At 33.4% G+C, this 20,109-nt stretch overlaps 1 protein-coding gene across 2 annotated transcripts; it reads left to right on the top strand.

The window, feature by feature from the left end:
- The first annotated feature begins 4,483 nt into the window (after positions 1-4,483).
- On the top strand, positions 4,484-19,942 carry LOC110022821 (trichohyalin-like). 2 transcript variants are annotated; one of them, XM_020721936.1, is made up of 9 exons: positions 4,484-4,999; positions 6,398-9,455; positions 9,532-9,610; positions 10,574-10,641; positions 10,747-10,821; positions 10,917-11,006; positions 17,234-17,410; positions 19,033-19,078; positions 19,873-19,942. In XM_020721936.1, the coding sequence occupies exons 1-8, from the start codon at positions 4,650-4,652 to the stop codon at positions 19,066-19,068; spliced, it is 3,933 nt and encodes a 1,310-aa protein (XP_020577595.1). In that variant the 5' UTR covers positions 4,484-4,649; the 3' UTR covers positions 19,069-19,078; positions 19,873-19,942. The 2 variants fall into 2 exon arrangements, with proteins under 2 accessions (XP_020577595.1, XP_020577594.1); XM_020721935.1 differs by lacking the exon at positions 19,873-19,942 and having other exon boundaries at positions 19,033-19,397.
- The last annotated feature ends 167 nt before the right edge of the window (positions 19,943-20,109 follow it).

Here is a 20,109-nt window from a genome sequence, read left to right as displayed (position 1 = left end):
CTAAGAGAAAAATAAGTTAAGTGATGAGGGCAACCTCCTTAATTTAATTGTGTTTTTTAATTGGTTATGGTGTTAACACTTTAAGTTGATTATGATTTCATTTTTTATAGATTTAGTTGTTTATCAATTGGTTTGATTATTTGATTCAAGTAAACTTGGGTCCAATAGGTTTTTGGTGAATTTTGGTAATTTTGAGTTTTTGGGTTAAGTTGAAGTGTCCAAGGCTTATGTTAATTTTAGGGTTAGTTGGTGTTGGGAAAAATTAGGTGAGACCAAAGTTTGATTTTGGTGACCCACCCCTCCCTTTGGTTTGAATTTCAAAGTAATGGGATTTTTAGGGTTTTTAGGGTAATGTGGTCAGATATAAAATTTTCCCTTGGCCTAAGACTAGCCTCGTGCTTGATGGCCTTGTATTTTAAGAGAATTAATGGGGCAGCCAATTGATTATTAGAGAGATCTTTAAGAAACTAGGCTCCAAGAGTAGCTTAAGTCAATTTTGACCTATAGGAATTTAACTTGGGCTTCTATTGGTTCAAACCACAATTCACCAATAGAAATTAACTTGGGCTTCTATTGGTTCAAACCACAATCATCTCAACAAAGGTTTTTGATTTGGGCTTAACTATTGAAACCCTAAGTGAAGGTAGAATTGGTTGAAGTTTTATGTGGGTACCTTTCATATCTAGGCATCTAAGAAGGTCATTGGGAAACCTTAAGGCTAGTTCTTAGGCTTCTATATAAAGAAAAGACGTCCTCACAAAGTGAGGTGAACAACGATTACAACAAATTTTCATCATCTAGCACAATTCTCTATGCATGGCACAAATCAAGGTGTAAATTCTCAATAAGAAATTTTCCAAATTTGATAACAAATCATATAGAACTTTGATTTTAGCAAACTTATTGCCAAACTGACTGACTCAACGAGAAACACAATAATATCAAAATTGGTCCAATCTAATCAAAGCTAAGATCAAAACATTAAAATAATTTTGGAAGCTTTCATTGCATAATTAGAAAACCAAATGAATCTCAAATATGATATGTTTATAGTCGAATCGAGCGTCTCGACGAGACGAATCCAACGAGTCTAATATTGCTAAACATTGACATCATTAAGGTTTTCAAATATTCATCGAATGTCGTTTGATCGGGAGAATCTCTCGGGACCATCTGATCAAAGTGATCTTGATTCCTTCTTTATTTACAACCCAAACTATATAAATAGAGTCACACCCTCCTCTTGAAAATGGGAGATATCTAACTAAAAGATGACTGAAGCTTGGAAGAGGACCTGAAGTCCAACATTGTAGCCACTGTAGACTACTATCAGCTGCCTTGACTCGTTGCAATGAAACACTTTGTGGAATCATGACGTGCATTATGGAATCTTGATGTACATTGCAGAGTGATGGACTTTCTGCAAAACAACTCACCCACATACTATATAATGACGTATCTCAAAGACAGTATGAAAATACATCTCAATTATGGTGCTGTGACACTAATTCAGGAGAATAGTGTACATTGATCAATTTTGTAACTTCATATTCTAAGTATGGAAAAGTGAATATATGTGCTCACAGTTTTCAGTGCATTATTACAACTGGACTTGACCTAATATTTTTTTTTCTTTTTTTAGAGTTTTTTACATAAAATATCAACGTGCCTCATACTTTTTAATTACATAAGTGTGTGATGGCATTTCCTGCACTAAAACAATAATTAATTAATATATGACCACAACATATATATATATATATCGAAATTTTTATAACATCTATCAAAGATTTATTTAACTCATTCAACTGTCCGCATATTTATTTACTTCCTATAACAAAATAAAACATAATACTCGATTTCGAAAAATAAATCGGTTTGCGAAAATTAAATTTTCTGCATCCTCAATTATATCATCAAATCCTGAGCAGCACATCCACCTAAAATGAAATATATATATACATATATTCGCTGAAGATTTATTTGTCGTTAGTTGGCATATAATACCTTTGGCATCAAGTAGATCAAAGCAAATACTTTTCGGCTTAAATGAAGTTTTGCGGCCGTCATTCATGCTTCCAAAGTTATAAAGCACAGAAAAACGCAAAGGAGATTTTTTAATTAAATAAAGTGCGAGGACCGAGGAGTACAATGAAAGCGGATCCCACTATCTTTTTATTTAAACTTAACATTATAATCATAAAATGCTATTATGACGTTTATATAAATGGTACCCAATTTAGGGTGTAAATAAGCGAGCTCAGGCTCAACTCGTATTCAGCTCATTTATAGAGTTCAAAAAGTCTGTTCATGTTCGGCTCGCTTGCTTAACGGGTCGAACACAAGTTATACACGAACAAATAATAGTTTTGACAACCCTAATCATGCAGTCATAAAATATTAAAGGTTGGGAAAATATTTAACAATTATTTTTTATATTAAAACAACATTTAAATCTAATTTAATAAATTTTATTCTATTTTCTTAATTAATAAAGCTTGAGATAAGATTCCTAATGATATCCTTTGAAGAGTTCTAGAGAAGAAAGATGTTGATATGACATATATTTAAGTCATTAAAGATATGTATACTAGAGTTGTTACTTGTGTTCGAACAAAAGGAGGATTGACCAAATGTTTTCCTATTTTAGTTGGATTACATCAGAGATCAGGTTTAAGCCATATCTTTTTTGCTTTAGTTATAGATGCCCTTACAGGACATCTACAGGAGGTTGTAGCTTGGTGTATGCTTTTTGCCGATGATATCTTCTTGTGTATAAGACTAGAGAAAGAGCTCAGGAAAAACTTAAATTATGGGGGTCTACATTGAAGTCTAAAGGCCTTTGTTTAAGTAAGAACTAAAATTGAATATATGGAATATAATTTTAGAAGTAATAGCTCTAGTGACAAAGTTGTAACTATCAGTAATCAGATTATTAAAATGTGTGAATGATTTAGATATCTCAGGTCGATTGTTCAAAGTGATGGTGATATAGATGGAGATGTTATTAGTAGAATTCAAGTTGGTAGCTTGAAGTGGAGGAATACTTTGGTCCTATTGTGTGATAGAAAAGTATCGCTTGGACTGAAAGAAAAAAATTTATAAGCTAATGGTGAGACCTGCAATTCTCTATGGCACAGAATGCTCGCCTTTAAAAGAGGAGAATAAAATTAAGTTAGGTGTTTCCGAGAAGAGAATGCTTAGGTGGATGAGTGGCTATACACTTGAGTCAAAATGCACAATGAATATATCAGTGAAAGGGTTTGTGTAGCTCCTGTGGCGAACAAAATTAGAGAGTGTCATCTTAAATGGTTTGGTCACACTAAATGTGAACCATCTGATGATCTGATTATAAGAGTAGATATTTTAGATTCGACTTATGTTAAGAAATGCAAAGGTAGATCAAGAAAAATTTGGGCATTGTATAAAAAATAATCTTAATTTATTACATTTAAATGAAAAGATGACACACAATAGGATGCAATGGAGAAAAAAGTTTCATGTAGCCAACACCACAGTGGGATAAAGGATTTTTGTTGTTGTTATTGTTGGCTTATAAATACATATTTATTGGGTGGCATGTAAGTAGATCTTTCAAACTTTTTCTTTGTTGTCATTTTTTATCTTGGCTCCTTTTGATTGAAAGATCTAGAGACGGGTCACTTTCAACAAAGTTCAATATGGGCCCAAATGAAGACGAAAGAAAGAGAACTCATATCACCCCGACAAAGAAGTCCCATCCTACTTGGGGTCCGATTTGGCCTAATTTTCAACCTAACCAATAATGGTGAGCGGAAGAAAGGATCTCACCGCAGTTTATTAGTAAGGTTTAACTAATAAATTCCTTCAAGTTTAAAATACATTAATAGCAATTTTGAGTTTATTACGTTATGATTAGCACCAGTCTCATTCATTTAATATATACATTTGTTAAATAAAAGACATTAAATAAGCGCTTTTAATACAATAATTAGCAAGAAAACAAGAAAAATAATTACATAAACACTCGTTACCAAACACAAATATTCTAGAAAAATTTACATACATATCACACAACTGCTTATGTACTTACATCCTAACACTTAAATTTTGATATTTATATATATAATATTTGAATACCATAAATTATGTGTAAAGTGAATTCCACTTATAAAAACATATATATGATAAAATTTGTAATATGATGTTACAAATGAGAGTAATATGTATATAAATATGAATGTTTTAGTGTTAGATAAATAAATATACAAGAAATGTTGTAATTATGTAAATGCTCATGAAATAAATTCATTTAATATTCCATCTCACAAGAAATGAACTTTTTAATAATCCATCTCAGTTACAAAATATCACGCGGAATATGACAAACTCCTAAACCGTAACGCACCGTGGATGCCAAAACGCGCGGTGAGAAGCCGTCTTTTTGATTTTTAAAACGCGCTCAATCCAGACCGCCGTCGTCTCTAATTATGAGTTATGAAAACAAAAAATAAAAAATAAAAGCTGTCGCTGATCGTTTCAGACTTTGCAGTGCCAGAGGTGACGAGCGTCAAGTTCTGAAACGGCCATAGAGAGCAAGAAAGGGTGAAGCAGAGAGCAAAGGGGAAGAGAAAACCCTAGAAGTATTATTCTGATCACGCTCCATAACCATGGAGAAGTGGCAGAGCTCGCGGCCATGGAGTAAGAAGATTAACGGGTCATCAGTAATGGCGAGGTCCGATTATAACGACGTTTTCGGCTTGCGGCCATGGCACGCGACACCCTTTTCTCGGCGACTTGATGATTATTCTGAAATATTTGATGTCGCAGACGCCGCCTCCACAATCCCTGTGCTCGACCTTTCTGTGGTTGAAAATGACTTCGAGAAGACGGGCGGCGACAGCGCTGGCGTTGACTATTTAGATATATTTGGAAGTATTGGTGGTGGAGGCTCGGTGGCTTCGTACGATGAGTTGATCGCGGAAGCGAAGATTTCGGGGGATTGTTCTTCGGAGGGGAGGTTAGTTTGGGCTCTGATTCTTCTTTTTTTCATCCGTAGCCTCTTATTCTACTGTTGATACTACTTTGATACTACTTTGGATTAGTTCTTAATGTTGCTGCCTTCACTCAGTTTATAAGTGGGTGTGTGGACTGCGGTGTATTTTTTTAGCCAAACATGCTCTGTTTCTTCTCCTCTGTATTTTTCATACTGAGGATTGTTGATGATATTCAGTTACTTTATTGTGAAAGACACTGGTGGAAAATATTATAAAATTAATATTTTGGGCAACTTTTGATATGTTTCGCTAAAAGGTGCGCTTAAATTGATTTTATTATTTGAGGGACATAAGTTGAATGTCGCCTGTTCGAAACTTCAGACATAAAGTACTTATTAATATATGTTTTTATATAAAGAGATGTTAAAAATTCAGGTGAGCGCCAGCCTGATGCTTGTGATGCGAATGGCAAGCGCATGCTGCACTTAAGCCACAACATCAAACTATTTCAAATCGTCACAATCTAACTGGAAAGTTACATTTGGAAATTTTGAAACAACCCTTTGCAATACAATTCAAGCATAGCTCATCAAATCTTTCCCAAATCCTTGTATTGACTGAAGCTTCCCGCGCAAGATATGCCTTTTTTTTTTTTTCTGTTATTGGAATTGAATGAGCTTCGCGCAAGATATGCCTTTTTTTTTTTTTCTGTTATTGGAATTGAATGAGCTTTAGATCCTGCATTCATATGATATCGTGCATGAAAAAATGTACAAATCCGGTTTTTTTCATTGTAAAATGATAACAACAACTACAAGAATCATAGACAAAACGAATTGTGTGGTGATTTTGCCAGATTTTGTTGTATGTTTGGTATTAAAATATGAGGTTTGCCTCTATATATCAAGAGAAGAAACTTTGAGAACTAGTTTAAGGAATCATCAAGTTCATACAAAGCCTAATAATTCTTAAAGAAGCATCAACACCATGACTGTTTATGTAGCTTGTTCCCTAGGATTCCAAATAGACCAGATTTCAAGATTGTAGCGGGAAATTCTAGAATCAAAAATGATCTTTTGGTAGAAGTACCAAAGCACCTTGCAATAAGAAAAAATGAATAGAAAGTTGTTCGCCAGACCAATTAATAGGATATCAAAATCATCCATATAATCAAATTAGTCCAACCTCTCATATAGCAACATAAAGGTTCAAACTGTAAAGGTCCTTATAAAGTGACATTATAATACTTGGGGTGAGGAATACATATTTCATCACCCATTTAAATATAAACCAGCTGGCAATATAATCCTTCCTTCTAAAGCATCGAACTTATATTGTTGCCAATTATGCAAATATGTCCTAAAGTTGCAATTTTAACTTCTTTAAAGGTAATAGTCTGTTTGTTATCTATAAATATATAGGACTCGGCGGCATATATTGTGTGAGAAACAGGGGAAAGAAACTTCAGAATACCCACTAAAAACATATACTGCTAATGATAAGCCAAATTTGAAGATGAACCCATTCTTGTCATTTCCTAGATTGTCAGATGACTCTAGTTCAGACAAATCCAGCATGTTGCAGCACAGAATGAGTAGGAAAAAATTTGATGATGTAATAAGTGATAAAACACATAATGGTAAACTTGATTCTATTCCTGGATGCTCTAGTGTTGATGCAAGTGATCCTGTACAGGAGAGTAAAAACAAAGCAGAGGAGTTTGAATGTGCTTCCCTTCGAGAAGCTCCCAGAAATGAGAAAGACAACTCCCAATTTTATAGCTCTCATCAAACATCAAGCGGGCATATACTGTTAAATGATGTTCCACACTTGAAGGTATCAGAAATTGGTCTTCAGACTAAGCCTTTTAAAGGGCCACCGCCTTCAAGACCACCTCCTCCATTGTCAATGAAGCCAGAGCATCCAAAAGTCTCAGGCACTGATTCCAGTGTGGATTTCGACGAACAACATTCTCTGAAATCCAAGGTGCATAGTCTGCTGCATTCCAGCAATGAAGCTACAATTGATGAATCTATGAAAGGCTGCTCATTCTTACTTGATGCTGAGATGGATCCTAATTCAGCTGCTGCAGTTTCTATAGCTGCTATAAAAGAGGCAATGGAACAAGCTCAAATTCTACTGACAAATGCGAAGAAAATGATGGATAGAAAACGTGATAAATCACATTGTAAGATTGGCCCGCCTAAAACTATGTGTAATAAGGATGATGGAACCGCTTCTGAGGTAACTGTGAAAGATTGTAGTAATGTGATAGATGCAAGTAATTTGCTAAAGGAGAGTAATATGATTAGTGAATGTACTTTTGTAGAAAGGGAAGAAATCAGGACTGGAGTGAAAATAATTTTGAATGATGAGGATAGAAAGATGCTACCTTCTTCATACAGAAATGAACAGAAGCAGGTGAGTAAAGAGAATGCATCTAAATCATTTGTGGAAAGGGGAGAAATTGGGACTACAGGGAAAGTACCTTTGAGTATCGAGGACAGAAAAATGCAACTTTCTCCATACAAAAAGGACCAACAACAAGTGAGAAAAGAGAAAGGATCTGAATCATCTGAAGTGACCTTTAAAATAGTTGACATAGCTGAGGAATGGAAGACGGATAAGGAATATTATGAACTACTAAAAAATGATAGATTTTTGAATATATTCAGTGACATCTGCTCTTATGTAGATGAAAAAAAAGAAAAAACAGCCATCTGTTATTGTGAAGACAGAGACAAATATAGTAAAGATTCTGAACACGCTATTGAAGTTGAAGAGAAACAGAAATCGATGGAAGGTAGTGTCTGCATTGAAAAGTTAGAAAGAAATATCAAGTTAAAAGGTCCTTGCCTGGATTGGAAGGAGAAGGCTAATGAGAATTTAGCAGATTCAACTATGGATGAAATTCTGCTTAAAGGCCATACCTGTGAACTTGAAGAGTATTATGGTTCCTTTTTGTCTGATGAAAATCGGATGCAGAGCGAGGCCCACGCAGATAACAACAATGAGGACAATGTTAAAAAACTTGGTTCTGTTGTGGATTATCGTCTGCATGAAGAGAATATAAAGAAATTACAAAATTTTAATTTTGATTTCAAACCTTGGGTAGCTAATGGATATTCTGAAGAAAAAGAGTTGCAGTGTGCTGAAAGAGTCTCTGGTTTTGTGGAATATAGAAGGAAATTCAATGGCATTCAAGTAAAGTATGGAGTAAACGAAAGCGATAAAGAAGTGAAAGTTCAAAATGAAACTTTTTTCCAAGACATTTTTGAGAATAAAATTAAAGAGCCGGATGAGTTGTGCACATTTAATACAACCGACAAAGAGGAAGTAGATGAAGAAATTAAACCACGCAACAGTTATGAGAATGAAACAGGACATTTGAAACATCAGTACTATGACAATGCAGATAGACGCAAGATTGAAGGGAGTGATGATGCAGCAGAGAAGGAGGTTGATGAATTTGAAACAAAAGAGAAGGCTCACATGTTAGTGAAAAATGAGCTTGAACGAGGAGCTATTCAAGATGGACATGGGTTGGTACTGTCCGAAGAGCAAGAAAAAATAAAAAATACAGAGTTCGAGAAGATATTAAACTCTAGAGAAGAAATCTCTTGTAAAGATTGCAGCGAAGAGGAAACTAAAGAGGCTCAAACTACACTCCAGAAAGATGAGGAATCAATGGGAGCTCTCATGAATAATGGCGTGAACAAGTCTGAATTCCTTGCATCAGCTGAGGGTGTTAGTGGTCAAAGAGTGAGTGAGAACATAACAGAAGTTCCCATGCTTTTGGAAACTCAGATCAGTGCAAATTCAGCTGATGAGGCTCACCAGTTGGGTGAGATTGATGAATCAGATACCAGAAAGGTCTTTTTGTCAGGAAATGAACGCATCTTGCTACCAGATGCAACAGAAATTTCTCATGTTGAGAAGGCCGTGAATCATAAACATTCTTTATGCATCGATGTTGAGGAAAATAAAAGTAATATGGATGTAGTAAAGGAAAAGGGACGAGAGCCAGAAGCACACCTAGAAGACAAAGCCCTGGATAGAGAAAAAGAAAGAGAAAGGATTGCTGCAGAAAGAGTAAACTATGAAACTCATCAACAGGTACTTGCTGAAGCCCGTGTAAGGGCAGAAAGAATTGCAGTAGAAAGAGCAACGGCTGAAGCAAGACAAAGAGCACTTGCAGAAGCCCGACAAAAAGCAGAAAAAGCTGCTGAAGCTGAGAAGGCTTTCAGGGAGGCAAGATTGAGAGCTGAACGTGTTGCAGTTGAGCGAGCGACAGAAGAGGCTCGTAAGCGTGCCATTGAGAAAGCCTTAGCTGAGAAAGCTGCAGCAGATGCAAGACAGCGTACAGCCCAACTTAGTGCCTCTAATAAGGATATGTTGAGAAAAGATAATAAAACAGAGCATTTTAAGGCTACTCATATGAAGGATGATTCTGAAGCAAAGCACAAACCCAGTTTTGCTGTAAGTAGAAAAATAGGAACTTTTGCAATTTGATTTTACTTTTTTGAATGAATCTTATGATTGGATGGTTGTGCAGAAAATTCAACGGAATACACAATCTCAAAGTGCTGCAAGTTCTGCAAATGATCACATATATTCCGATTCTCGCAATAATGGTAATTTTTTGTTCTTATATATTACTTGTTGGCAAAGTTTAACTTATCCTAGGGCAGCAATCGAGCACAGTCGAGTCGAGTATGTTATGGTTTGAACTTGGCTTGGTCAAATCATAATATGTTCATTTTCAATTTAAGATTGAGATGAGCTTTCACATATATGTTCATACTTGGTCAATGTAAAATTTTTAATGTTTGTACTTGTTTTATACTTGACTTGTTTATATTAATTGAAAATCTAAAAATTTGAATGAGTACTTAATTCTTCATATAATATAAAAAATTTGATCTATACTTGATTTTTCATATAAAACTAGTAAATAAGTTAATAATTTGAATGAAGACTTGATTTTTTTATAAATTATTAATGAGGAATTTTACGAATCTAAATAAAAAGTAATTGAATAGATTTTAAATTAACATCTAATTAGTTTATACCAAGTAAATAAAATAATTTAGAAATTGTGATTAAACTTTCTTGCAATCATTGAAACGAAAGAATTACGTAAAATTTATGTGTATATTGATATTAAATTATAATATATTATTATTAAATAAGTTTCAGTTAGTCAATTTTTTTTTAAATAATATATCTTATAAGTATAGAGCATTTAAAAAGTTACTTATTGAATAATAAACGAGTTTGTTCATGAACAGTAATAAAAAAGTTGTAGTATGTTCAAATTTGGTTCATTTAAGTTCCGAGTTTTTAAAAAATAGTCAAATTTGTTTATTTACAAATTTGAATAAACATAATCGAGTATCAAACGAGTCAGGTTTGTTTTGTTCATCAGGTGCATTGGTTCATTTACAATCTTGTCTATCGGTTTGTTTTACGAGTAAACTTTGATCATTCGTGTCGTTTGGTATTTGGTTGATTTAAAACAAATAATTTACTCTCCCTCTTTCTTGTATTCTAGTCTTGCTTTTTTATGTGAATTATGTCGACAAGTTCTGAACTAGGTGGAGCCGAATCAAAGCTGAAGTTTAAAGAAAGACAAGAGAGGCAACAACAGACAGTTGAGCGTGCTGTAAGCTCAAATTTGAATATCTCCTTTTCATTTTATTCGTATCTTTTGTTTTTTCTTTACTAAATTCGATGTTGCATCACTTATATTTTTATACTTAATTTACAGGCAAAAGCATTTGCTGAAAGGAACATGCGTGATATTGTTGCTCAAAGAGAACAGGCAGAACGGGTGGAACGTGATGTAAAATTTATTCATATTATCTTTCTAATTTTAAATTTGTTTGATACCAGAATTCCTAATAACTTACAACTTTTATTATCTAACTGTGGTTTCAGAGGTTGGCAGAATCACTAGATGGTGAGGTGAAGAGGTGGTCAAGTGGAAAAGATGGGAACTTACGTGCGTTGTTGTCAACGCTTCAATATGTATGCCCACTTTTTTTTATCTTTAATATTGCAATTTTACAAGTTCCAATATACTTCAATTTTTTAACAACTACTCGCCTTGGGTGTAGAATGATTATTGTACAACTATACACTCGGACAAACCCCCTTTTTTTCTTTTGTGCATCGTAGCATTTTATAGTGAATGTTTTTTTGCAGCTTCTTAAAGTCTAATCTATTTGTAGCTTCATGGGCGTGGTTCCAACTAGGGAGCTAAGGATGGTAAGATGGATAAAAAGAGTAAAGAAATAATGAATTGAATTGGCTTAGTGTGGTTCCACAATTTTTTCCTTCTAGCTGTAAACTTAACAATGCCTATATTCTACATCTGCGGAAGTAATTTTCATTCATCCTAATAACATTCTTATAGAATACATTATATGCCTTTTTTTGTAGACATAGCATTAGTTAAAGCCAAATGAGCTACACAACAAACAATTTAAAATATTGTTCTCTACTTAACTTGCGATGTTAGGCTCCTAACAATAAAAAAAGGTCGTTAACAAGGTATGGTAGATTTTATTCGGCTATAATATCTTCCTTATCAATAACCTTCACTTTAGAAGACCAACCTTTAGTTGTCTTAGAAAACTTTCATACGAGTAAGAATACAATTCTTCTCTAAGAGTGATAACATATTGTCGAAAATGTTCTTTGATAATAATTGAAGCATTACTCAGAAAGGTTGAAGAATGAAATCAGGAAAGTTGTAGGTTTGTTCGTAAGATTTTTTGCAAGGAGGGGCGGATTGTGATGTGGTCTTATGCATGGTGCATTTTTGTATTTTTCAAAATTTCTCCATGGCTGTTTCTTGCAGGGTTCTATAGCTAGCTCATGCTTCCTGTGGGGTTGTAGCAACTTTTTTTTGTGAAATCAAAACCCTCTTTTTGTTTGTGGCCCTTTTAGGTTGTTACTTGATACCAGAGATCTTAGTGATCTAGGGTTCACTATTGAGAAATAGGATGGGATTTATATTCGAGCACATAAAATATCATTATTTGTAGTTCTCCAACTTTATCTTATGCAAAATCGGCTCATTTGATGCAAATTTAGAGAATTTATATAATCCACTCCAAACAATAATTTAAAAATTAATATATAAACTGTGCAAAAAATTTAAGAATTTATAAAAATTATAAAAAGATCAACACTCACACCGCAAAAAAGAAAGCATATGCTACCGAATTTGGTAATTTTCATTATCACATGTAAAACCCAATTAAAAAGTATATGCATGAAAAAAGCATAGTTAAAGGTCACCAAATCTAGGTCTTACACTAGTTCAAGGCGAAAACTTTCTCCTCTAAATTGTTGAAATACCTTTTTTCTTTCTCCTAAAAATTGTTGAATTATCTTTTTTCCAAGTGGTGGTTTGTGTATGTGATTTATATGTCTTATTTGTGTTGTCTACAAAGTATTAGAAGTATATGTTATAGAAATTTGTAAATATTCCTTCTAAGTTTCTCATAGTTTACTTTTCTTAAAGTTATTTACAACATATCCATAAAAATAATCAGCATACATATACATAATTTGTATGAAAATATTTGTTGAGAGCATCTAGTTAAGTATTAATTTCAAGCTTGTTGCAAATGTTAACAAAAGATTTGTGGAAATCACAGAAAGTGATAATATCATAATACATTAATCCAAAATATTTTTTCTTTAGGAACCATTGAGAAATTATTGCAAGTAAAACACAACCATATAAAATTTAACAAATTGGGAAGAGAGCTTAAAAATTAGAATTTAGAAACTTTTTTGTAGAAATATAATTTTTAACTTGTATGATGCCATGAACTGTTAATTAATTACTCAAATTCTTCTTTCTCCTTACTTCTCTTAGTTCAACTTTACAATTGCCATATGCAAATTTTCTTGAAAATTATATTATCTAATTTCTAAACTTTTTATTGATGTTTTTTGGCCTCTATATCTATTCAACAAGACAAATTGTTGGGATAGGGTCTGTTTGGGGGCAGCTGCAACTTATTAGAAAGTAGCTGCGAAGCTACTGAAAAATAATCCGATGTTCAAAAAGCTGCGGAGACAACTACAATTTTCTTTTTTTTAAAAAAAACTCAGACCACAGCTAGAAAGTTGCAACTGCACCCAACCAAGATCAGTGAGAAAGTGCAGATTTCAGCGATAACTTTTTGAAAAAGTTGTCAAAACGTAGTTTACCCAAACAGACAAAACTGTGAAGTAGTGTCTCACCGCCACCGCACCGCATCCCTAAACGGACCCAGAGTGAAAACGAAACTGATTGAATGCAGAATCATGGAAACCGAGTCAAAATGCTTCATCAACCGCAAAAGTAATCCAAATGACTTTCGTTATTGCACAAAAGCTGGAAATCATTTTCGGACAAATCAACCATTTGCAATCTTAACTGTCAAGCTTGAGAGCAATTCAAATGAGACAACAAAGCTGAGTAGGAGGTTGGGTTCAAGAGTGGAAACGATGAAGCTTGAACTTAGGAGGAAAAGCTAGCTAAAGCAAGTGGGTTGAGATGAATAGTTTTGTTTAAAAGCTCAATAGCAACTGACATCTTACTTGTTTGACAAAATAGGTAGACTAAAGTAAGCTTAATTTTAACCATATTGCAAAATCTGAAGCTATCTCTTAGAAGGTAGATCAAAGTATTAGAGTGTGAAGTTGACAGACATAAAGTAGATCATGAAAGGCCTGACAACTAACTTGCTTTGTCAAGGCAAGACGTGTTGGGTCTAGAAAAGATAGTCAAAGTCTTGAAGATTGTGATCAATAGAGTGTGGGAGGAGAAAGCTCAAACATAGAATAATGGTAAGTTTGTTGGCTAAGATTGGTGAATCTGAGTAGAACCGAGGGTCTCGATGGCTGAATTGGATAAGAGGGAGATTAATTCGAGAGATATCATGGAGAAGCATATGTGGATCGTTGAAATATTTAAAAAAAGGGGAAACTTTGTCATCTTGCGAAGACATAAATACTCATCACGTCGTCTTCACTCGACGAGGAAAAACCTATTTGTTTGTGATTGTTTTTGTGCAGATGCTTGCAGCTTTATGCATGTCTTTTTAAGTGTGGTGGGTTGAAGAACCGACGCGATAGAAGTGTTATGTGTTCTTTTTTATGCTAGTACATGAAACTTGACAACTTGCTTAATTAGCTTGAGTCTGATCTCATGTTGGCTTTCAAAATAATCAAATTAAAGAATTATCAACATTTTTAAAAATGATAAAGTGAGAGACTCTATTTTGAAAGCAAATTAATATGATTATAAGCTCAATTTGAAAAATTAAATAAATGGTGAATACGAGCAAGTTTCAAAATTTGAAACACACAACAAAAATCTTGAATGTCAAGTATGCCACCAGATTCACAATATAAACCTACAAGAGAATAAAAGATGATTGTAAAGGTGTTCGAATTAAAACTTTGAATGCATCTCAAAAGTCAAAATATTCAAGCAAACTTTCAAAATTAGGGATGATTTTAGGAGCCATGTGCTGAATGAAAACTACTTTCAACATAAAGATGTTTATTTGAAAAGCATGTGAGTACCTTAAACTTCTTGCAACACCTCAAAGGTGGGTTCATATGGCATATTTGAATGTCTTTTAAGATATGTGCACATCATGAGACAATTTCTTGAAATTCTTTGAAAAGTGAGTATGCTAATAAATTTAAACCCGCATGTGCTCCAACTACTATATAGAGTGCTCAAATAGTTGGTCAAGAATGTTGTGCTGTTGAACATAAGTTTAAACTAAAATATAATCCACATTTATAAACATGAAAAAATCAAAATATTCCAAAATTTTCTTTTTTTAAATCAAATTCATAGTTTTTGAATGTTACACACTCTCATGCGAGCCGTCTTGCTTCGACATAGTTAGAAGTCCCACTTGAACACCCCTATTCTCCTGAGAAAAGCTGGAGTCGATAAGATTAAGTTTTCACTTAGCTAGTCTGATCCTTCTATTTACAAAGACTTTAGTTGATAGGACTGATGCTATAATACTATTCAAATGGTAATGTTCAATTAAAATTACCGCTATAAATAGTTTAAATTTTTTTTATGATTGTCATGTTGAACGCCAACTTCATGCAACAAATAATACCATTCAATTTTTTTTTATTTAATGGCTGAGAACAAATTATCATTCACAATTCATACTCGTTTGTCAAGGATGACAAATTTAAGATTAATCCAAGCTCACAAGGAGTTTGCGTCATATTAAGTTTACTATTACAATCACATTTAAACTAATCTTATACCAGTAAGTACATGCTCCGAGTTCTCTACCCACATGCTTTAACTAGTCAGCTCCACAAAAGTAATTACTACAATCAGAGTTCTCTAATTGAGTGGTCTAGCCAAAAATATTTCACTATATTACTGCCATGATTGTAGCCCATATATTCTCCAATGGTTTCCTGTGTCCTTAAGTTGTGAATCGTATGTTATATTTGATGGGCAAAAAATCTTCTGTATACTAAGGTCGACTTGAATTTGTCCAAACATTCATCCCAGGTCTACAAGATTCTATTGGGCGAAGTAACCTATAGTTGCTGACAATGATCCTTCTGTCTGGTTGGGTCGACTTCATCCTTTGATCAAGTAGACTAACAATAATTACAAGTCGGGATGACGAAACTATATGATTTTGATCGGGTTCATCATCATTCCCCCATCCATCCGATCTAAAGCTCATCATAAAATGAAATCAAAGCCTACCGCTACTATAAGCTGAGTGATTAGTTCTTAATGACTGACCTTAATCAAAATATTCAAAAATATTCTATTTTTATCATAAGAGGTAATCAAACATAACGGTTTATGTTTTTGGAAACCTTGAACTCTAGATTTTAAATTCATTGCAAAACAAGGGCAAAACTGCTGGATAGTATCTTATCTATAATTTTATTTGTCGTTTGAAAATTTGACTCATAACCTCGATATAAGTATTTTTTTTTGTTTTCAAAAGAGGCAGGCTTGTGATTTTTTATAGCCCATAATGATGCCATAGTATTTGCTATTGTTGGGGTTCTTTAAATATATATCAAAAGATTATCAACTAAACAATTCATTAAAGCCAAGATTTATCAAGTTAAGCTGAATTGAAGTGATTTTATTTCCAAATATTTTTATTATGCATGTCGGTTTCTACGGTCTATCAATAGATCCTTCTTGTGAATCATTTCTGAACTGACACCCCTTGTTGTATTGTTGTGGCTCTTCTTGTGAGATTATAGATCTCCTTTGCCTGCACCTTTTTGTCACCGTAACTCCTTTAGTCGCTGCTCTTTCGAGGTTGTGATTTTTATAATTATGTGACTCCTAATTTGTAGTTGTGACTTTGGTAGTTGCGATTAGTATTTGGCTTGCTACTTCTTGGGTTGTGCTATCATTCGGTCTTTTATGAGGTTATAATTTGGTAGCTTGAGAAATGCATAAAAGTAACTTTTGACGAAATGAAAATTTGTTTTCAATGTAAAATTCATTTTTTTTGTTCTGATTTCCTTAATCATTTTTGACACGAACCTTATCTAATAGTTTCTTTTTCTTTCTCTTCGTTTCTCCTTTATTATTATTAGCTAAAAGTGGAAGTTTTTTTTGTCAAATATGCTGCATATATATATATATATATATATATAGTTTCTTCTAGTATGCCATGTAGAAATGTTTGACTTGCTGCACTGGCCACATCTGATAGATGCAGAGCTTTCATGACCTTGAATTCTGTTTTGTTAACTTTTATTATAAGCTAAAAATTTCCGCTTAGATCGAAATTTTAGTTGTTTTAAGCTCTATAAAAAACATAAATAAATACGTTATGATCAATACTTTTCTTTCTCATGACTGTGAAATGATTGTTTTATTGGCTCATGTCTAAGTCCTATATTAAATGCTAGGGAACACTATTAACTCTATATACTAGAATATCCTACATCAATGTGCCATAATAGCGGTCTGCAACTTCAACTTTGAAAGCATCCTATGTCACACTGTTGTTAGTATTATTATTTATTTTTCTTTTTAGTTTTTTATTTTTTTTATTTTTTTATTTATTTTCTCATACGAAGTGACAAATTGCCCTTTTGTTCAGCCATTTTTTTTCCTTTTTCAAGATAGTGATAAGTGATAACAAGCCCTTATGGCCTTTTGACCATTTTTTGTATATAATGATGGCAATTGCTTTTACTGATATAACTCTTGACAGATCCTTGGCCCTGACAGTGGTTGGCAACCAATTCCTCTAACGGATATAAAAAATGCAACAGCTGCAAAGAAAGCTTATCGGAGGGCTACTCTCTGTGTTCATCCAGATAAACTGCAACAAAGGGGTGCTTCCATTCAACAGAAGTATATTTGTGAAAAGGTGTTTGATCTCCTCCAGGTATTTATTTTTGGAAAAGAACTTATTCGCTACTAGTGTAATTTTTCATCCGGCTGGGAAATCATAAACATTAATTTTCATGTTTGCAGATAGCATTTAGCATATTTCCTGCATCCCAAAACATACTATTGTTTGGATATGATTGCTTTAAATTGACTAATTCATGGAGAAGTAACTCACTTCACACGAGCTGCCCTTAGTCAAAATCCAAATGTCAAGTTTAGCTTGATTCAAACTCCCATTTAAAATTGAAACCGATTTTATGGGAGGGTAGGAGGGTGGGGGGAACCTAAAAGTCTATAAGATAGCATAAAAGCATTTAAACACTATTAAATTGTGAAAATGGATGCATAATATCCATTGTTGGTGACTTGCACTAAACAAAATTTGCATGTTATTCAAATCTGATTTTGTGAAATTATTTTGTTTCATTATTTTATTTATTTTGAAATCTTTGCCAAAATTCTCGGATGTTTATGACCATTTCATCATCATTTTGGTTTAAAAGACCACTATTATCTATTTTAATTTAAAGAATTGAGTTGTTGGATTAGTTAGTCACCTTTGATCCACGAATCCTCAGAAAATGCATTAATGAATCTAACCTTGAGACATACTTTTTCAATTGTTCATCTCTTCATGTTAATTCTTTTCTTGTAAGAGTGAAACACAAATATTGCTTGCCATTTATTTATTTCTAAGGGTATTGGGTAAATTTCCTTTATAGCATTCTTGTTAATTCTTTTTTAGACTCCTTAGGCAAGCCATGTTTTCATTTTTGTCAGTTTCTAATTGTTGATGCTCATTTCGCTCTAGTTGGTGAAAAATCCTCATCAATAATGGCTAAAATAATTCAGTGTTGCTTCAGTTTCTTCCATCTTTGAAGATCTCTTGCAGTTTTCTGGAATCTGATTGACATAACAGATTTCGGCTTAAGAAGTTACAGACCACCTGTAACTTCCTATTCAAAATGCATCAGTTCAGTAGTTCAAAAAAATCACCTTGGTGGTTTATCTGTAAATATCAATGTTTTGGGTGCTCTGTATGTAATTATCCCAAAATTTATATTATGCCTAAAGAAGGTTTGGAGAGGGCTTATCATGTTCAATATTACCTCTATATTATAGAAAAATTATTTTCATAATTCAAACTATAACCTCTAGATCATAATGGATGCAATCTACCCTTGCTCCATATCTTGAAACATGCGAAACATAACTTTGTTTGGTTCAAAAGGGAATTCAAAGAGGGTCAATGAAAAGGAATGGAAATGAAAGTGATAGACATCGAGCCAAAAAAAAAAAAAAATTTTGATTTATAAAAATGTATATTTGTTTTTTGTTGGAGGTAGGGAATTAAGTTTTAACTCTAAAAATTAAATTTTACATAAATTTGATGCCACCTTACCTATGCATGAAAATTTGTATTTCACTTTTAAGAAGTTAAAATGGTGGCATTTTTTGATGTGATATAAAAGATTTGGGTGGTATAAATATAAAAACATTAAGTTTAGGTGTTAGATATGTAAATAAGTAGGAATTGGATGGTATGTATGTAAATGCCCCAAAATATACCAGTGTACTTTTTTGCTGTAATTTGAGAAGGGCCATCTTAATGTGCAGGAAGCTTGGAACAAGTTTAATTTAGAGGAGCGATAGCAGAGTCCAGGTACTTCACTTCCCACTATTAAAGTTTTGGCCATTTTGAGTCATCTCAAAGAATAGTAATTGTTTCATATATGCCGCTGTCCTTAAATTTTGACGAGAGGGCAAATGTTCATGCTCCTTGAAATGATATTTTGTATTTTTTTCATTTTTAAATTTATTGGAAATTATATATATTTATTTCCTCTTAAATTTCTGCCCTGAAGAAATTATTACCTTTTATTGCTAAGAAATTGAATGCCAGGCATTAAGCTTGGCGGACTGTAAAAGAATTGGGCAGTGCTGTCTTTTGTACATTCACCATTTTTAATTGTTCATTTACTCACCGTTACCACTAAATTGCATCAAATGGATGGCATTTTACTAATTCTGGGTAAAGACTTCTAGTTTTTTATATCGAAATTACATGTTACTATTCGATGTTGATGCGTTATCAAAAAATTCTTATCACCTAGCATGAATCTTGATGTATTTTTTGAACAATAAACATTTTAAATTTAAATTCAAGATCATCTGAGGCCATAATTTTAAGAAGTTTATGGTCAAACAGATTGTCTAAAAAAAATAAACCCAAAGATATCAAAGTTCAGTCAATTCATGTCAAATCAAGTCTAGATCAAGACATTAAAACACATTCGGAGGCTTTAGATTGTAAATTGAATTGTCAAATAAATTTCAAAATTGACATATTTATAGTCAAATCGAGTGCCTCGAAGAGAGGAATCCTATGAGTCAAAGTTCACTCATTTTCGAGGTCATTAAGACACCCAGGTCGTTAAAAAGACTCCTATGATTAAGGGGAATCAATATGGATCGCTCGATCAGATGATTTGAGAAGTGAAACGCTAAAAGACCAAAATACCTCTCCGCAAAAGCCTATAAATGAGTCAACTCCCTTCACTTGAAGGGGAGAAGAAGAGGATTTCTAAAGCCTGTTATGGAGAGAAGACTTGACGATGACCACCAACCTTCGTGGTAGCCGACCACTGTAAAAATTCACCAGCTATCGCCACTTGCCGTCACAGTCATCGACTG

Source organism: Phalaenopsis equestris, unplaced genomic scaffold, assembly GCF_001263595.1.
Source record: "Phalaenopsis equestris unplaced genomic scaffold, ASM126359v1 Scaffold000202, whole genome shotgun sequence".
Classification (NCBI taxonomy): Eukaryota; Viridiplantae; Streptophyta; class Magnoliopsida; order Asparagales; family Orchidaceae; genus Phalaenopsis; species Phalaenopsis equestris.
Note: the sequence above shows the minus strand (reverse complement) of the source record. Positions and strands in the feature narration are given on the sequence as shown.